Genomic DNA, 17,787 nt, shown 5'->3' on the forward strand with positions numbered 1-17,787 from the left:
CTGTGTTAAACACTTGCATTCACCATTCTGAATGCCTTTAAGGCTATTTTTTTTCAAAGGAAGTGTTCAAGATGAAGTTTCTTTCTTTCATGTTTGGGGATCAGATGTTAAAATTTTTGATTTCAACAGAGACTTGAGACAATAACAAAGACTTGGCTCAAGTCTCCCACTAAGGTCGTTTTCCTGCTTTCCTTCTTGTTTGATTTTTTTTTTTTGATTTAGTGAGATGTTGTGGAGTCCACCACAGTCGGCCATCAATCCACCAACGGAATCCAAAGCTCTCACATTTTCATTATCTAAAGAGAAGGAAAGAAACAAAAGAAACATATTGTAAAATTAAAGCTCAGCCAACGCCTTAACAAGTATTTGCATGCTTTAAACAAATAATAACAAAGTTTTCTATATATAAGTATTTTATAGGAGGATGATAACAAATAATAACCAAGTTTTTCTATTGGAGGAGGATCATAATGCAGCTCCTCTTTTTCTGTTAAAACTTTTCTGCCAAACTTGTTTGAAGTGCATGCTCCAGACTTGTGTTTTCACCACAATTGTTGTGGAGTCCACCACAATTGGCCATATTCAATCAACCAACGGAATCCAAAGCAAATCTCTTTCTTTTCATTATCTAAAGAGAAGGAAAGAAATAAAAGAAACAGATTGTAAAGCAAAAAGATTGTTATATATTTGACGTTAATGAGTTGGTCTCCACTTATTACAAAAGAAACGTACATATTGTAGTGCAAAGTAATTTCTTTTTCGCGTCCATCACTCCATTTGGCTGCTTCCTACTTCCTTTGTTGGTGTAAAAGTAATTCCCTGTGTGAGAAACTGCTTAGAGCTGCCCCTGCATGCCCCGCGTGGGTCCATCACTCCAATAGCTCTTCCTTTTCCCTCTATGATCAATATAACTCCACTTCCTTGTTAAACCCAAAACACACCTTCCTATCTGCTTTTACTCTGCATTTTGCATTCCCCTTCCTTCATTTCCTTCGATTTCCAAAGAAGAAACCATGGCTGAGATTGCAACCATTTTTGTCTCTCCCATCCTTCAAGTGTTTTTTGAAAAAATGGCATCTGGTGGCTTCGTTGACTTCTTTCGGCACCGAAAACTCTCCGATGGACTCCTAAAGAAGTTGAAGACAACATTCCTGACCCTCAATGCAGTGCTTGAAGACGCGGAGGAGTTGCAAGTTACGAAGCCTGCTGTGAAAGAGTGGCTTGAGGAGCTGAAAGATGCAATCTATGATACAGAGGATGTCTTGGATGAGGTTGCAACTGAAGCCTTGCAAAGCGAGTTGGATGCTGAATTTCAAACTACTGCAAGCAAGGTAAGAAAGTTATCCATCTCTGCTTTTCGTAATTCTTTTGTCAAAGAGATGGAGCTAAAGATAAAAGAGATACTTGAAAGACTAGAAACTCTAGCACAACAAATAGATCTTTTAGGTCTGAAAGAAGGTGTTGGAGGTAAATCATCTGGAAGATCGACCACATCTAGTTTAGTTGTAGAATCTGAAATTTTTGGTAGGAATGATGACAAGGAGGCAATCATTAAAATGTTGCTCTCAGATAATGCACGTGGCAAGGAGATGGGTGTGATTGCCATAGTCGGCTTGGGGGGGATTGGCAAGACCACCCTTGCTCAACTTGTATACAATAATGACGAGGTGAAGAAGCACTTTAACCTTGAAGCATGGGTTTGTGTTTCTGATGAATTTGATGTGATCAAGTTAACAAAAATAATTTTGGAGGCAGTAACTTCGTCACCTTGTTCTATCACTGATCTGAATCAGCTTCAACTTAGACTAAAGGAGTGTTTAATGGGGAAGAAGTTTCTAGTTGTATTAGATGATGTTTGGAATGAGAATTATGTTCAATGGGAGGATCTAAGCAAACCTTTTAAATTTGGAGCACAAGGAAGTAGGGTCATCGTAACAACACGCAGTCATTCTGTTGCATCAGTTATGCGTGCTAGTTCAATTCATTCTCTAAAGGAGTTACCAGAAGAAAATTGTTGGGCACTATTTGAAACACATGCATTTCATGATGGCAACTCTAACGTGCATGGAGAGTTAGTAGTAATAGGTAGAAAAATCATGGAAAAGTGCGGAGGCCTTCCATTAGCACTCAAGACAATTGGTGCTCTATTAAGATCTAAACCAGATGTTGATGATTGGAAAAAGATATTGAGGAGTGAATTATGGGATTTGTCAATTGATGAGATAGGAAATATTCTTCCTGCTCTAAGATTAAGCTATAAATATCTCCCATCACATCTAAAGCGATGCTTTGCTTACAGCTCAATCTTTCCAAAGGATTATGCTTTCAAAAAAGATCAATTAATTATGTTATGGATGACAGAAGGTTTCCTCCAGCAACCCAAAAACAAAACAATGGAAGAAGTTGGTAATGAGTATTTCCTCACTCTAGAATCAAGATCATTATTCCAAAAATCTAGTGACGACAAATCACGTTTTATAATGCATGATCTTGTGAGTGATTTAGCAAAATCTATATCTGGAAATTTTATTATGAGGTTGGAGGGTGATTGTTCTCGTGACATTGTAAACAATACTCGCCACATGTCCTATTTTTCCAATCAAGATTTTCATAGCTTTAAGAAATTTGAGACCCTTGACAAGGCTAAGAGGTTGCGCACTTTCCTACATTTTGATATGAGCAGTTTCAAATGCACCTCCTACTACTTGTCTAAAAAAGTAGTACATGATTTGTTGCCGACACTAAGATGCTTACGGGTGCTTTCTCTGTCAAACTATGAGAATATTACTGAATTGCCAGATTCAATTGACAAATTTAAATATCTACGTTACTTGGACCTTTCTTTCACTGATGTGAAAATATTGCCTAATTCTATATGTAAGTTGTGCAATTTGCAAACATTGATGTTATTAAATTGTGAAAAGCTCTCTTCATTGCCAAGAGATATGCGGAAACTCGTTAGTTTACGACATCTTGATATTACTGGAACTGGCATAAAAGACATGCCAATACAACTTGAGGGATTAAAATGCCTCCAGACATTGACTAAATTTATCGTCGGCAAAGGTAGTGGGTTGTGCATTGGAGAGTTAAAAAAACTCACAAATCTCCGGGGATCACTTTCAGTATTGGAGCTCCAAAATGTTGAATCTCCTACTGATGTTCTGAATGCAACAAGCTTAAGGGATAGAAAGTATATGGAAGAGTTGGTATTGGGATGGAAAGATGATAATAATTTTTCAGAAAGTCAAAGAAGTGTACTCGATAGTCTCCAACCCCATACAAACTTGAAAAGTCTCGCTATCCAATCCTACGGTGGTAAAAGCTTTTCAGATTGGGTAGGACATCCTTCATTCTCTAATGTAGCATCTCTCTATCTAGAAAGCTGTAAATATTGCAGCAGCTTGCCACCGCTTGGGCAACTACCCTCTCTGCAAAACCTCTCTATTGTTGGGTTTGATGAAGTTGTTAGAGTGGGTCTTGAGTTATGTGGCAGCGGTTCTTCTTCAGTTAAGCCATTTGGTGCCCTTAAAGTTCTTAAGTTGGAGAAGATGCCAAAGTGGGAGAAATGGGTTTCTTTTGGTGACGAAAATGGAGGGGGAGCTTTTCCTCAACTTGAGCAGCTTTATATTGAGGAATGTCGTAAGCTAACAGGAGGGTTGCCGGTCCTTCTTTCTTCTTTATCCAAACTAGATATTATTGATTGTCCGCAGCTGGTGGCTCCACTCCCATTGACTCCTACTATTCGTGCATTGAAGCTCTGGAATTGTAATGAAATGCTGTTAAAGGAATTGCCAACTGGAATGGAGCAGCTCGTAATTCGAGGATTTAATGCCCTGGAGTCCTTACCGAAAGGAATGATAAACTCCAACAGCAGTCTTCGAGAGTTAGAAATCCATAATTGTTCTTCACTAATGTCCCTTCCAAATGATGGTCTTCCCTGCGGTCTTCAAGTGTTAGAAATCGATAATTGTTCTTCACTTATGTCCCTTCCAAATGATGGTCTTCCCTGCGGTCTTCAAGAGTTAAAAATCTCTAACTGTTCTTCACTTATGTCCCTTCCAAATGTTGGTCTTCCCTGCGGTCTTCAAGAGTTAAAAATCTCTAACTGTTCTTCACTTATGTCCCTTCCAAATGTTGGTCTTCCCTGCGGTCTTCAAGAGTTAAAAATCTCTAACTTTTCTTCACTTATGTCCCTTCCAAATGTTGGTCTTCCCTCCGCATTAAAAACCCTTGAGATTAAAAGTTGTAAGAAGTTAGAGCTCTCAACAACTAGAAGGGACTACTCATCCCTTGAAAACTTGAGTTTATGGTATTGTGATTCTCTCAAGTCCTTTCCATTAGAATTATTCCCAAAGCTTTATGACATCGAAATCGTGCAGTGTAGCAATCTGGAATCTCTTACCGTTCCAGAACATTATGAACGTGATTTAGTCACCTTGGCGATTGATATTATTTGTTGCCCTAATTTTGTATCTTTTCCAAAAGGAGGATTGCGTGCCTCCCGCCTTACATGGTTAGGGATCAAGCATTGTGAGAATCTGAAATCACTTCCTGCAGAAATGCACATACTCCTTCCGTCTCTTCGGAAGTTGATTCTAAATAATTGTCCAGAACTTAAATCGTTTCCTGAAGGGGGCTTGCCTTCCAATCTGAACTCAATTTACATCGACGGTTGTGAGAAACTCATTGCGAGTCGGATGGGATGGGGTTTGCAGAACCTGCCCATTCTTAAACATTTCTCAATCTATGGGATGGAGTTTGAAGATTTGGAGTCTTTCCCAGAGGCACAGTTGCTGCCCACCAGTCTGACCTATCTTTCCATCTCGGGCTTTCCAAATTTGAAATCTTTGGACAAGAAGGGGCTTCAACACCTCATTGCTCTTGAAAAATTGTATATCTTTGATTGTCCTAAGCTCAAGTTCATGCCAAAACAGGGGTTACCTGCCTCCCTTTCTATTCTAAAAATCTACAGATGTCCTTTGTTGAAGAAAGAGTGGCAAAGTAAAAAAGGAAAAGAATGGCGCAAGATTAATGCTCACGTCGAACATATCCAGATTGATGACGAAGTGATTGAATAAGCTACAAGTATAGCAAGATTTCTCCAATTTCGGTACGTGCACTTTTCAACCATCTAATTTTATCAATATATTTACCCAATCTCTTCTAATTTGCTTAGTTGGTATCTTTGATAAAACAGAATGCTATGCCCACTTTGCCGTTTATCGTTGCTTTTAGATTCGTTTGTTTTGGTGTTGGCCTGAAATGGTGGATTCTGAGAGTTCAAACGGTTCTTCGCGACAGACGGCGGCAAAGTACGGCATCACAAAGCCAATCTCTCTTGCCGGACCCACCCAGGCCGATCTTAAGCGCAATATGGAATTGGAAACAGGTAAAGATTCGTTCTGATTTCTTTTCTTTTTGTTGGCTTGGTTAGATTCGCATTATAGTGAATTTTCTTATATAAATAAACGGCTATATTGTTCGTAGTTCTTGATTGATTCGGGGCTATATGAGAGTGAGAAAGAAGCTGCGAGGAGAAAAGGGGTCCTAGGCTGCATCGATCAGGTAACTCATTGGTTTCGTGGTTTTTCTCACTACCGATTTGAGGAAAAAAATGTGTCCGTGATGTTTACATTGAATATGGAGATTGGAGACCATTCTATGCATTGGTGGATGCTTTACGGTAAAAAAGTTTTCATTTTGCTGGCTGTGTGAGTTTCAAACTGTTCTCTTATATTGATAGAGAATTGGGAATGTTCCCATGATTTGTCTTTCTATAAATCTTAACATTACCGTAAATTATTAATTCCTTGTTTATAGGATCGCTTTTTGTTGTAAAAAACAAGTGTCATATGCTTGGAATCAAATCATGTAAACAAACAGAGCATGCAGACTTGCAGTTGCGCAGTAAATTGTCCAAATTTTTTTAGATTTGAACTTTTTCTTAGAATAGAAAGACCGAGAGATGTAAGTCAATGATTTGCCTTACATACCCAGTTATTTTGCATATTTGTTTGATTTACTAAGATGTCCTGTAGCTGATTTTTAGTGTACAACTTCTCGGTTTGCTCTGGTTTTTTTTTTTTTTCGTTGCTCATAAATAATCAAACCCTTCAAAATTCGGTATTTCCTATTATGATTTGAAGCATAAACAACCTACTTCCTTTTTCCATTCCTCAGTAACTTCAAAGCCACAATCTTTCCCCTAAAATTTGGTTCCGATTAAGCATAGAAACATGTTGTGCTGCTGTCCTATCCATGAATATATTCGTATATATATCTATTCAAGTGCTACAAAATTGTTGATTTATCCATATTTTTGATTCCCTTTGCTGAGGTGTGTAGCAAATATTAGTTTACTGATTTTAGACTTTATAACAACAACAACAGCATCAGGAATAATAAATGTGATGATAATAAGAATTTTTTATTTTTATTTGATCCACTTAGTGCGTCACTTGTTTGATCCAAAGCTTACTCTTCTGGTGGTAAATTATGCACATTATGCATATTACATATTTGCACTGCTCATTGTTGCCTTGCTATATTTAGACGGCATTGCATATGCATCCTTCTATATATATTCGTGATAATTACTTTCTTCAAGTTGTAGATCTTGTTCCACAGGGTATTGACATTGTTTGTAGTTAATTTTTGAATGTGCCAACTGGGTTTTTTCAAGCATGATTAGAATTTTTGTTGATTGTGCTTGCAGGTAGACATAACAATTGAGTGTAATAGTAAGTTGTGGAAAAAGCTCAACCAAGTGTTGACAGTGAGGAAATGGATCAAGAAGATAATGTGAACCACAGTGATGATGTGCATGAAATTGAAAACGAGGCTTTGTAGGATGGGAAGGAGATTAAGAGGCATTGGTCAGAGGTATCTCACAAAAACATTTTTGGTGAAAATGACGAATTCCACCTCTCAGATTGCCATTGTTGGTGCCAATGTTTGCCCCATTGAGAGCCTTGACTATGAGTAAGCAACCCCAATAGCTCCTGCTTCTTTTTTTTTTTTTTCAAGAATAATTTTACCTTGCAAAACAAGTTATATGAACACCAGAAGTAATACCTTGACAGTATTACTTCTGGCTGATTTGAAACCATATTCTTACCAATTGCATGAAATGTTTTATTGGAATCTACATTAGCACTACGATAGACTAAGTTATCTTTATTAGCATAAACTATTCATATCATCTGATGCACGTGTGTGTATGTTTTCCATTTCAATCTACTATGCGGGTGTCGTTATTTCTTTGTTGATTCAGACATTCAGCTATTTTGTTAGGTACTGAAAGCTTAGTGAACCTGTGGACCATGTAAAACTGTGGTGCCAAATTGAATAAGGGGGAAATTTTGGTTTCTTTTTATTTTATCTGAAGTATAGGCTTTGAATTACCATTTCAGTACATTTTCTTCTGCAAGCTGCTATAAGGGAAAAGGTAATCAATGAAAAAGTTGAAATGAAAACCTGAAGCTGGTTTTAGATGGTGACATTATCCGTTGACTAAGAGGTGCAGATACTTTTTTATTGGTGGTTCTTTTCTTTGTCGGTAGTACACATATATAATCTCTAGGTGTTATTTTCTTTTTCTTTTTTCCATCCTTTTTTTTAGCACGCTAACAGGGGATTCTTTACTTGCCTTTTACTTCACCTTTTGGGTATTGAAATTAGTGTGTATATGTTGTAGGTACATGTGATGTGGGCAACTAATCCTCTTGCTCGATAGAGGGAAGGAGTTGGGCTTGTTACTAACAAGGATATATAATGGATAATCATCGCCATTGTCATCAACATTCAAGCTTTTGCGAGCTTTGAGGTATGGTGAACCCTAGAAGTAATAATTATGGTTTCTCTCGTGTTTTAGAAAGACACAGAAATCATTGCTTTTGGCATATCCTGTAATAGAATTAACACTACTCTTATTCTACTTGCAACTGTTGAATTGGTTTTAGATTGGTTTTAGATCTAGCTATAGATAGAATTTCAATTATATGTAGGCCTGAAGCTACTTGAAAGAAAGGTTGGTTGGAAGAAATTAGTGAATCTTGTTTGATATGATTTCTGGTTTTGTGATGTGCCCCCATTACAAACACATTTTTCAAAACAAACTACAAAATTCTTCTCAAAATACTTCTAAGATAAATAGAACACTACATTTTTATAAATCTTCATTTTACTATCAATCATCAATTCCTGCGACTATCACTCCTATTAGGTATTTTTAACCAAAGGGATTTTAAGATGTGACCCATTACAAACACATTTTTCAAAACAAACTGCAAAATTCTTCTCAAAACACTTTTAAGAAAAATAAAACACAACATTTTTATAAATCTTCATTTTACTTCAATCATCAATTCCTGCCACTATCACTCCTATTAGGTATTTTTCTCTTAAGAAGAGTTCTATCTTACATTTGTCACTGGAGCATGCAAACTTGCAATGTGAATTCCTTTTTTATTGTTTTAAATTTTTGTTAGAATAGAAAGACAAATACAAGTAAGTGAATGATTGGCCTTATACACCCAATTTTTCTGCATATGTGCTTGATGACTAAAATGTTATCTAATCGATGCTTTTAGTTGATTTTTATTGGAAAGCTTCCTAGTTTGCTCTGTATCTTCGATGATTGCTCATACATATTCAAACAGTTCAAAATATAATCTTTCCCCTAAACTTTGGTATTGATTGACTGAGAAATTGTTTGGTTTTGCATTGCAGGATGTTTGAGCTGTTTAATGGATTACAAGACATCTTCCTAAAGCTGGCATTGGGAATTCGATACCACTATTAAATCATGTGTAGAGTTAAAGGAGTCTCAAGATAGCCTTGCTCAAACAAATGTTGCTAGATTGCTAGTGATGGCTATGCATTGTTAGAGTTAAACGAGTCTGAGATCACTTCCTGACAAGATGCACATACTCCTTTCATCTCTTAATGAAGTAGATGTAATTATTTGTTCAGAAGTTGAGTGGCTTCCTGAAGGGGGCTTGCCTTCCAATCTGAAATCAATTAACATCTATGCTTGTGACAAAGTCATTGCGGGTTGAATGGAAGGGGGTTTGCAGAACCTCTCCTTTCTTGGACATCTAACAATCGGTGGCAATTCTAAAGATGTGGAGTCCCTCCTAGAGGCATGATTGTTGCCCACCAGTCTGACCTCTCTTTCCATCTCTGGCTTTCCAAATTTGAAATAGTTGGACAAGATGGGGCTTCAACACCTGAATGTTTTTCAAGCATTGCTTATCTTTAGCTACCCTAAGCTCAAGTACATGCCAGAAAAAGGGTTGCTTGCCTTGCTTTCTATGCTACTGATCTTGGAATGTCCTTTGTTGAGGAAATAGTGGCATTGTAAAAGAGGAAAAAGGATGGTGTAAAATTGCTCACCTCGAATAGATATGGATTGATGACAAATTGATTGAATAACCGTTAGGTACATACACTTTCAACCTGCTAGTTCATCAATATATTCACCCTCTCTGTTTTAGGTTTCCTTGATTCCTATCTTTGATAAAATAGAATGATTTGCCCATTGGTTAATTCTTCATTTACTTCACTATGCCAGAACTGAGCAATTGAGTCTCTCTCATGCCATCGCCAAAAATGATTGAGAACTCTATAGAAGGTATGTTCACATCATTTGTATTTATGACTCGATTTTGCTGTCAATCCTTAATTCCATGTGGATTCTTTTACAGGGCCAGTTTTCATTGTCAATAGCAAGAGTCATATGCTTGGAATCAAATCTTGTAACCTGCTTCCTGCCACTTTCACTTCTATTGAATTTTTTTTTTTTCAAGTTTTAAATTTTTGTTCAAATAGAAAGATAGAGACAAGTAAGTGAACAATTGGCCTTATGCACCCAGTTAATTTGCATATATTTGATGGCTAACTTGTTTTTTTTTATCATACTTACGATGGATTTTTATTGTACTTCCCGGTTTCCTCTGTATTTCTTTATGGTTGCTCATACATATTCAACCCCTTAAAAGTGAAATCTTTCCTAACCTGATTTGAAACATAAACCTAGTACTTTTTTTTTTTTTTTTTTCATCCTTTGTAAGTTCAAAGCCACAATCTTTCCCCTAAAATTTCCTAATTAATCGTCGAAACATGATGTGTTGCTGTCCTACATCGGCGAGTTTGATGACTACCGGTGAACAAAAATTAAGGAATATGTACACTAAAATATTAACAAGAAACTAAACACTTCTCTACTTGAAAAGAAAGTTATATATAACATGTGATTTCATAGAACTCAAATTAGTTGAATTTAGCTATGGTATTTCCTGTAAAGATCTGTGAGTTGGAATTAAGGGGCAGATGAAGCCTAATCTGCTATTTTTAATGCATGGTTTTGTTTGTACCCAAAAACATTTCTAATTGATTTGAAACTAGGTTAGCAACTGCATTGAATATTTTATTGGAATCTGCATTAGCACTACCACAAACATGTATTGCTGCACTTTTGTGCCAGGATGTGTGAAAAGCACTATGCATAAATTATTGAAATCATCTGATGCACATGAATGTAGATCTTCTGTTCAATTTTCTATGCTTGTGTTGCTATTTCTTAGTTGATTCAGATGCTTGTCTATTTTCTGATGAATAGGCACTAAAAGTTCAATGGAGACCTATGGACCTTTTGAAACTGTTGTGCCTAATCGACATCATGGGCATTTAAGTTTCGTTTTCTTTTGTTGGAAGTGTAGGTTCTAAATTACCATTCAGTACCTGATCTCTTGAAAACTGCTACATTGGAAAAGGTAATCAATGGAGCAGAGGATTTTCTTGTGTCTATTGTATGATCCTGTAACTCCTGTTAAGGTGGATTACTTGATTTATGGTAACAAAATGGCAGGCTGTCGAATATCGAACCAGCACTAAACCAATGGCAAGCTGGAACTGGTTTTGATACCTTTAGTTATCACACTGTTGAGATGAGAAACTGAAGCTTGATTTAGATGGTGACATTATCTGTTGACGAAGTGGTGCTGGTATGTCATCAATGTTGGTAACTTGATGGAATCGAGCACCAATAGAATTCAATATGGAGTGCAAAATTCAATTCTTTGGGCAACCAAACTGTGTGTTAACGTTAATCTCTGGGTGTTGTCTTTTATTTTAATCTGTTTTCTGGGCACCCAAAGGGAGATTCTTTACTTGCCTTTAATTGGCCTTTTGGGTATTGAAGTTAGTGTGTATATGCTGTAGGTACATCTGATGTGGGCAATCGATCCTCTTTTGCAATGGAGGGAAGGAGTTGGTCTTTGTGCTAACAAGGATAATTGGTCGTGGTCATTGCCATCACCGTCCAATCTTTTGCGGGTCAAGGTACCTCTTAGCAGACGTGGAAGAGTTAATAATCATTGCTTATGGCATATCCTGTGACCACAGAATTAGTACTTGGCTTATTCTTGTCTATAACCTTTGATTTGGTTTTAGATCTAGCTAGTGATAGAATTTAAATCATATGTTGCCCTGAATTTGCTTGAAAGCTAGTACTGGTTCTGATACCTTCAATTACCAAACTGTTGAGATGAGATATATGAATATTTGACTTAATGGGTTTTCAGTGTGTTTGTGTTTTTAGGACTTGTGTCTTTATGCCATTCTCTTCATCAAATAACAAGTCATCCTCCAAACTGGTTTAAGGGTAAATGACACATATAGACACAATGCTTGATTAAGTTACAAGTATAGCAAGATTTCTCCAATTTCCGTATGTGCACTTTTCAACCATCTAATTTTATTAATATATTTACCCAATCTCTTTTAATTTGCTTAGTTGCTATCTTTGATAAAACAGAATGCTATGCTCGCTTCACTATTCCGGACATAAGCAGTTGAATCATGTCACGACCAACAATTATTGACAACTCCATAGAGAATTAGGGATGCTCCAAGTCAACAAGGTATGTTCCCTTGACTTGTCTTTCTATAAATCTTGATATTACTGTAAATTCTCAATTCCTTGTGTCTAGGATCACATTTTGTTGTAAAAAACTAGTGTCATATGCTTGGAATCAAATCATGTAAACAAACAGAGCATGCAGACTTGTAGTTGCTCTGTAAATTGTCCATTTTCTTTTAGATTTGAACTTTTTCTTATAATAGAAAGACCGAGAGAAGTAAGTCAATGATTGGCCTAATAAACCCAGTTATTTTGCATATTTGTTTGATTTACTAAGATGTCCTGTTGCTGATTTTTAGTTTACAACTTCTCGGTTTGCTCTGTTTATTTTTTTTTTGTTGCTCATACATAATCAAACCCTTAAAAAATCGGTATTTCCTATTATGATTTGAAGCATAAACAACCTACTTTCTTTTTCCATTCATTAATAACTTCAAAGTCACAATCTTTCCCCTAAACTTTGGCACCGATTAAGCATAGAAACATGTTGTGCTGCTGTCCTATTTTAGATTATGGTTTTAGAAGACCTATTAGTTTGTTTGTGAATCATTGCATATGTGCTTATTTTTATGTTGGTTGTAGGTTGTTATGTGCTGTTTGAGCTGTATGTGGACGGTGAAAATAAGCATCTAACCAGAGTATATTTTCTTAGAGAAGGGGAACATTCTCTATAATGTCATGAATGCATGTGTAAATGCTTTGTTGGACCGCTGAAAGAGTTTGTCTAAAATTCCGTGACTGTTCTTCTTTAAAAACATCTACCATCAGTCTGAATTGTAGAGGTATCTTTTGCATCATGTTTGTTATGTTATAAAGTTCATCTGCACAATTCTTTTCTTTCTTTCTTTCTTTCTTTTTTTTTTTTTTTTTTTTTTTTTTTTTCTTTTTATTATAAATAAAATTTTACGCTTTGGCTGCTTAATGAATTACAGGACATCTTCCTGAAACTGACAATAGAAATTTGGTGCTGCTATGTAAATCATTTGTGGAGTGCTTATAATAGTATGATTAATGGGCAAGACCTCTGTGGACCAGGTCCACCTAAACTATAGAAAGGAATTTTGAAATTCAACAAGAAATAGAAAAAATTAATTTCCAATTGGGCTAAACACCTTTTGTCTTCCATTGTGTATAATCTCATATAATATGATAAACAATTGGAATAGGCTCATTAACTTCCAACTCTTTGATATTTGGGAGACTACAAATATTTCAAAAGTTGAAATTTGTTAGGACATTGTTAACTTATTGCCTTATGAACTGTTTATGGATTTCTCTCCTTGTCTTGGCATTTATGTGTATATTCCATGTTTTTGCTTCTTTTCCCTTCAGCTGTAGGGCATTACATACCATAATGCACATTCATTTTTTCATAAAATAATTTACATACTTTATTCTTTTCTTTTTCTTTTTTTCTTTTTTTTTTTTTTTGAAATTTTCTTCGTTAATTGAAACTTAAGGGTCTTCCGGTGATTACCTTGTCATATGCCTTGTGATTGACTAGTTTCTTGTGATATAACTGGGGGCCCTATTTGCCTGCTGCTTCTATAAATTTACTTCACCAACTTGACAGATTTTTAATCGTTGTTGATCTTGATGCTTGCAGAAATTTTGGTCCTTGCACAATTATTTTCAGTTACAAGGTAGTTTATATTCAGCTCCAACGTTTGAAATGCTTTGCATTTCTAGTTTGTTTGTTTACATGCCTAATTATGTGTAATGTTCCCTCAATGTGCAAAGGAATATCATATTGGCTTTTTGAAGGATCACCTTATGAAAGACCTTAGGGTGAGAATTTTTCCTTGTCATATTTTGCAGTTCTATTGCCACAAGCATTACTTTTCTGTTTAGTTGAACTACAAATGTTAACAAGATTTAGCCAAAACAAAAGTGGTTTTGTTGCACGAATAGCAACAAAATTCATTCTGCTTTGTAAAATTCTGTAGTTCGTGGAGATCAAAAGTGTATAAACTCGCTCCTTAATGTTGCAAGGAGGCTAAGATTGATATAAGATGGAGGGTTCTTAATTGGAATTGGCCTCTTCATATGAAACGAGATAGTTGCTTTTAGAGTATGTTGTCATTTTCTATGTGAGAAATTGTTAATTCCTATGTTAGTATACAGGTGATTTTCCATCACATGTAAATAAGATTGAAAGACAATGCTTTATATATATTCTCTGCCACCCTGTTTGCTTTCTTTGAGTTTTGATATATTAATTAGTTTTGCAAAAGGAATAAATGGAAGAAGTGGACTTAACTATTAGAAGGTTTATTCCGATAATTATTCCTAATAATGCAGTTAGTTACGAATGAAGACAAGGCAGAATGTGAGATTGAATTCCATGTAATATCTTTCTGATTCCTGGATTGGGAGCTTTTTCTCTACTTTTAGAAGCTGAAGGTGGAGATAGGACATTGCTGGATTGTCACTGACTGTTTTTCAATTGTTTTTTTTTTCTTATAAAAAAACTCATAGATGGTTTGTTTGCCTTTCATGTTAGGCTGTTCAAAATCCTCTTTTGAGCTACATCAAGGTGGTTTCTGTTATAAGTAGTGTCATTTTAAAAATTAAAAAATAAAATAAAATAAAAAATTCCATTGAACTATAATGCCCGTGACTTTATCCTGAATAGGAATGCAGAAATTTGAACAATATTACTTGATTAGTTGAGATGAATGGCATTTGAATCTCATATTTCAGTTTGGTATGTATCTGGTTTTTGAAGGAAACTAATAATATTTGTCTCTTTTTATCTTAAAAATGAAGAAAAGCTTGAGCACTTTTTTTTTTCCTTTGAGGCAGGGTGCTCTGCTCTGTTTATATTTTTCTCTCAATTTATAACATGTGTTTCTCTGATTATATTATGTCCTTTTGGTTCCAAAAGCTCAGGAGCTGTGATGACCAAAGCCTGTTTTGGTTTCAAAGTCATCTGATGATGGTGCTTGAAAGTGTAGCTCATCTTAAAGTAAGAGATTGGGAAGACTATCAAGAATGTACGTATTTTTTTCCAATCATAGCTTTAACTTCCACCTTTGCCCCACGTTGTTTTGAAAGAGATCTAGGCTTGCATGAGTTGTTCTTTGAGGAATATGTACTGCCAGATCAGACCAAAGTGTCATTATTCTCTTTGACAGTTATACCAATAAGATGATCAACGAGCCAATTGTTTTATTTAATTAATTGGATTTGCTTTCTCAGTACTGATTTGCATTTGTATTGGGATCACAAGGTTTACAAGCAAGGCTCACATTGCTCGAGCTGTGCTCAAGAGCATGTGTTTCCAAGTCAAAGATGTGTTGGATTCTTTGCACAAAGATGCAGGGGAGGAGGGTGAGGTTAAGAATGAGAAGGGGGAATTCTTGCTTATGGTAGATGGTGATGCCACTGTTAGCAATCTTTTGATGCAGATTCAGGTTTGGGCTCTCTGTGTTTCTTTTGTCATAAATTTTCCATTTTAGCTTATAGTTCAACATTACTAATACAGCCTTTTTCTATTTCTTCCTCTTTTTTCTGTTGACACCTTTTTTATAAATCTGTGCCAAGTTCTCCTTTACCCAGTCTTTCTTCCTTAATAAATATGATTTTCTCACTTTTCAACCACTTTAACAATTGTTCTTTCCTTGATATTTCTGTTGGCTTTTTTGTTTTTGTTCAGGGATTCAGTTGTTGTAATCTCAGAAGCAGCCATGAAAAGTTATATTTGGCATTTTCTCCAGTTTGTGTCAGATGTAATGCAGTGCCTCGCTGCAACTGCTAGGTAAAACATATGCATATTCTCACATAGCATCGATGCATTATATGATATTAGATAGTTGCTTTCAGAGTATGTTGCCATTTTCCATGTGCGAGATACATCATTTATTGTGCAGGGTACAACATATGCATATTCTCACATGGTATCGATGCATTTTCATGCCTTGTCTACTTTAAACTGTCTAGTAGCTACACATACTAATTATGGAGTGAGAATTTGCGATTTTGCAGGAGACAAATCTTGCGTGACCTTTGCTCGACCTTGACACGAGCAAGAATGTGACTAATCATTGGACAAAAACTTCGGGCAACGCTTTCACGATAGTAGCTCGAGTGAAGTTGCTACTGTCAAGTAAGTGCCATGTATCCTTATATTTTACCAGATAATGTCGTACAATAGATATATTATTCTGATAATTATTCTTGATAACACACTAGTGTCAGCTAAAATGTTCCACATTTATTAGTGTACATTGTGTCAACAAATAATGATTATCATGGAAAGGTAATTTTCATTTATTGATGGGATGCTTCTTTTTTCCTTTTGGGATGGTGTCACCTATTCTAAATTGATCAACGTTGTTAGTGTAGGATTCACTTGCATTGAGAACCATTTTCCATGTGAGAGATACATCATTTATTGTGCAGGGTACAACATATGCATATTCTCACATAGTATCGATGCAGTGTCATGCCTTATCTACTTTAAACTGTCTAGTAGCTACACATACTAATTATCATCTATTGATGGGATGCTTCCTCATGGAGGATCTTGAGTGAAGGAGGAAGGTTTATGGAATGGGAATTTGCAATTATGCAGGAGACAAATCTGAATCAATTTGCATTGAGAACCATGTGCTGCCAACGAGTGATGAAGCTGAATCAATATGGACAAAATTTGGTTTTATTAGACCAAGATGAGGTAGGCGTCTTTTCAACATTTTGTTTGAGGTTTGTGAGTACAAAGAAGTTAAGATTAATTAATATGTACATCTTTCTGTGTTGCAGCTGAATCAGTACAAGAAACATTACCATATGCTCTCATCTTTTGAGAAACAATAGTGCTGCTAACCAATCCTCGCACGTTGAATTATTGGTGCTTAGGTGTTGGGAGTAGCACAAAAAAATTTGTGAAAATAGACAAGTGATACAAACCAACCTAGAAATGGCCTCATGGAGGATCTTGAGTGGAGGAAGGTTTTTGGAGTGGGAATTTGCAATTATTTGGGAGAAAAATCTATTGAGGCGTGGAGCCCGGGTCTTTAAAGACATGTTATGAGCCTATGATGTTATGGGAAAAATTGTGGGAACACTGAGACATCTTTTATAGGTTTTGTATACATGAGTTTGAAAGTTGCATAGTTTAATCAATGTCTCTAGATTGTAAAAGTCTCTGGTATTATTGCTCAATCATAGTGATATCTGCTGCAACTCTATGGACGTAGCCCTTAGAGGTGAACCACAAAAATCTTGTGTTCTTTTGTGATTGTCTGTTTATCTTTCTTTTGCTTTCTTCTTTCTCGTGTCTCACGAGTCTTGAGAAATAGAACATTTTCTAACAAAATCTTGTGTGACCTTTGCACGAGCAAGAATGAGACTAATCATATAATAGAAACTTCGCGTGACACTGAGGGAAGTTGCGACAATTTTTAATAAAGACTACTTTTTTAATTTTACTTTTTGCGATGAATCCTAATTTTTGTTTTTAATCACAATAATGTTGGTTTGACCACCGAGTTGTTATTGTTGTTCAGTTTTCTCAGTAAGAATACTCCAGAGACAATTTTTATTTTGTTTTCCTATATTCCTATTATAAGATTTATAGAAGGGTTAAGTTTGATCTAATGATCACAGATTCAACTTCCCATATTATAAGCTTTATAAAAGGGTTAAGTTTGATTTAGTGTTCGTAGATTCAGCTTACCATGCGTCACGCCGACTCGAGAAGCCACTATTATTACCTCAACTTACAAATATGTCTACCAGTCTAAAACAATGGACATGGACTATACTTGGCCTTGTTCCTTCCTCTAAGCTACAATAAAATTCAGTTTAACATAGCCATCATAAACAATTTTATTCTTCTGGGAACTCTCTCTCATTTC

The 17,787-nt window shown here is 35.9% G+C and overlaps 1 protein-coding gene across 14 annotated transcripts; it reads left to right on the plus strand.

Moving 5' to 3' along the window:
• Nucleotides 1-715: 715 nt before the first annotated feature.
• LOC133879846 (putative disease resistance RPP13-like protein 1) lies at nucleotides 716-17,135 on the plus strand. 14 transcript variants are annotated; one of them, XM_062318618.1, is made up of 22 exons: nucleotides 716-5,113; nucleotides 5,201-5,392; nucleotides 5,491-5,568; nucleotides 6,719-6,984; nucleotides 7,416-7,522; nucleotides 7,700-7,828; nucleotides 8,734-9,445; nucleotides 9,578-9,637; nucleotides 9,711-9,761; nucleotides 10,625-10,778; nucleotides 10,874-11,009; nucleotides 11,227-11,346; nucleotides 11,606-11,734; nucleotides 11,822-11,927; nucleotides 13,533-13,569; nucleotides 13,667-13,714; nucleotides 14,814-14,922; nucleotides 15,159-15,342; nucleotides 15,585-15,686; nucleotides 15,914-16,034; nucleotides 16,503-16,604; nucleotides 16,691-17,135. In XM_062318618.1, exon 1 carries the CDS (start codon nucleotides 1,014-1,016, stop codon nucleotides 5,079-5,081), a length of 4,068 nt encoding a protein of 1,355 aa, XP_062174602.1. In that variant the 5' UTR covers nucleotides 716-1,013; the 3' UTR covers nucleotides 5,082-5,113; nucleotides 5,201-5,392; nucleotides 5,491-5,568; nucleotides 6,719-6,984; nucleotides 7,416-7,522; nucleotides 7,700-7,828; nucleotides 8,734-9,445; nucleotides 9,578-9,637; nucleotides 9,711-9,761; nucleotides 10,625-10,778; nucleotides 10,874-11,009; nucleotides 11,227-11,346; nucleotides 11,606-11,734; nucleotides 11,822-11,927; nucleotides 13,533-13,569; nucleotides 13,667-13,714; nucleotides 14,814-14,922; nucleotides 15,159-15,342; nucleotides 15,585-15,686; nucleotides 15,914-16,034; nucleotides 16,503-16,604; nucleotides 16,691-17,135. The 14 variants fall into 14 exon arrangements, with proteins under 14 accessions (XP_062174602.1, XP_062174605.1, XP_062174609.1 ...); XM_062318621.1 differs by lacking the exon at nucleotides 7,416-7,522 and having other exon boundaries at nucleotides 11,589-11,734; XM_062318625.1 differs by lacking the exon at nucleotides 7,416-7,522 and having other exon boundaries at nucleotides 11,589-11,668.
• Nucleotides 17,136-17,787: the final 652 nt, after the last annotated feature.

The sequence above is a fragment of the Alnus glutinosa genome, chromosome 10 (assembly GCF_958979055.1).
Source record: "Alnus glutinosa chromosome 10, dhAlnGlut1.1, whole genome shotgun sequence".
Classification (NCBI taxonomy): domain Eukaryota; kingdom Viridiplantae; phylum Streptophyta; class Magnoliopsida; order Fagales; family Betulaceae; genus Alnus; species Alnus glutinosa.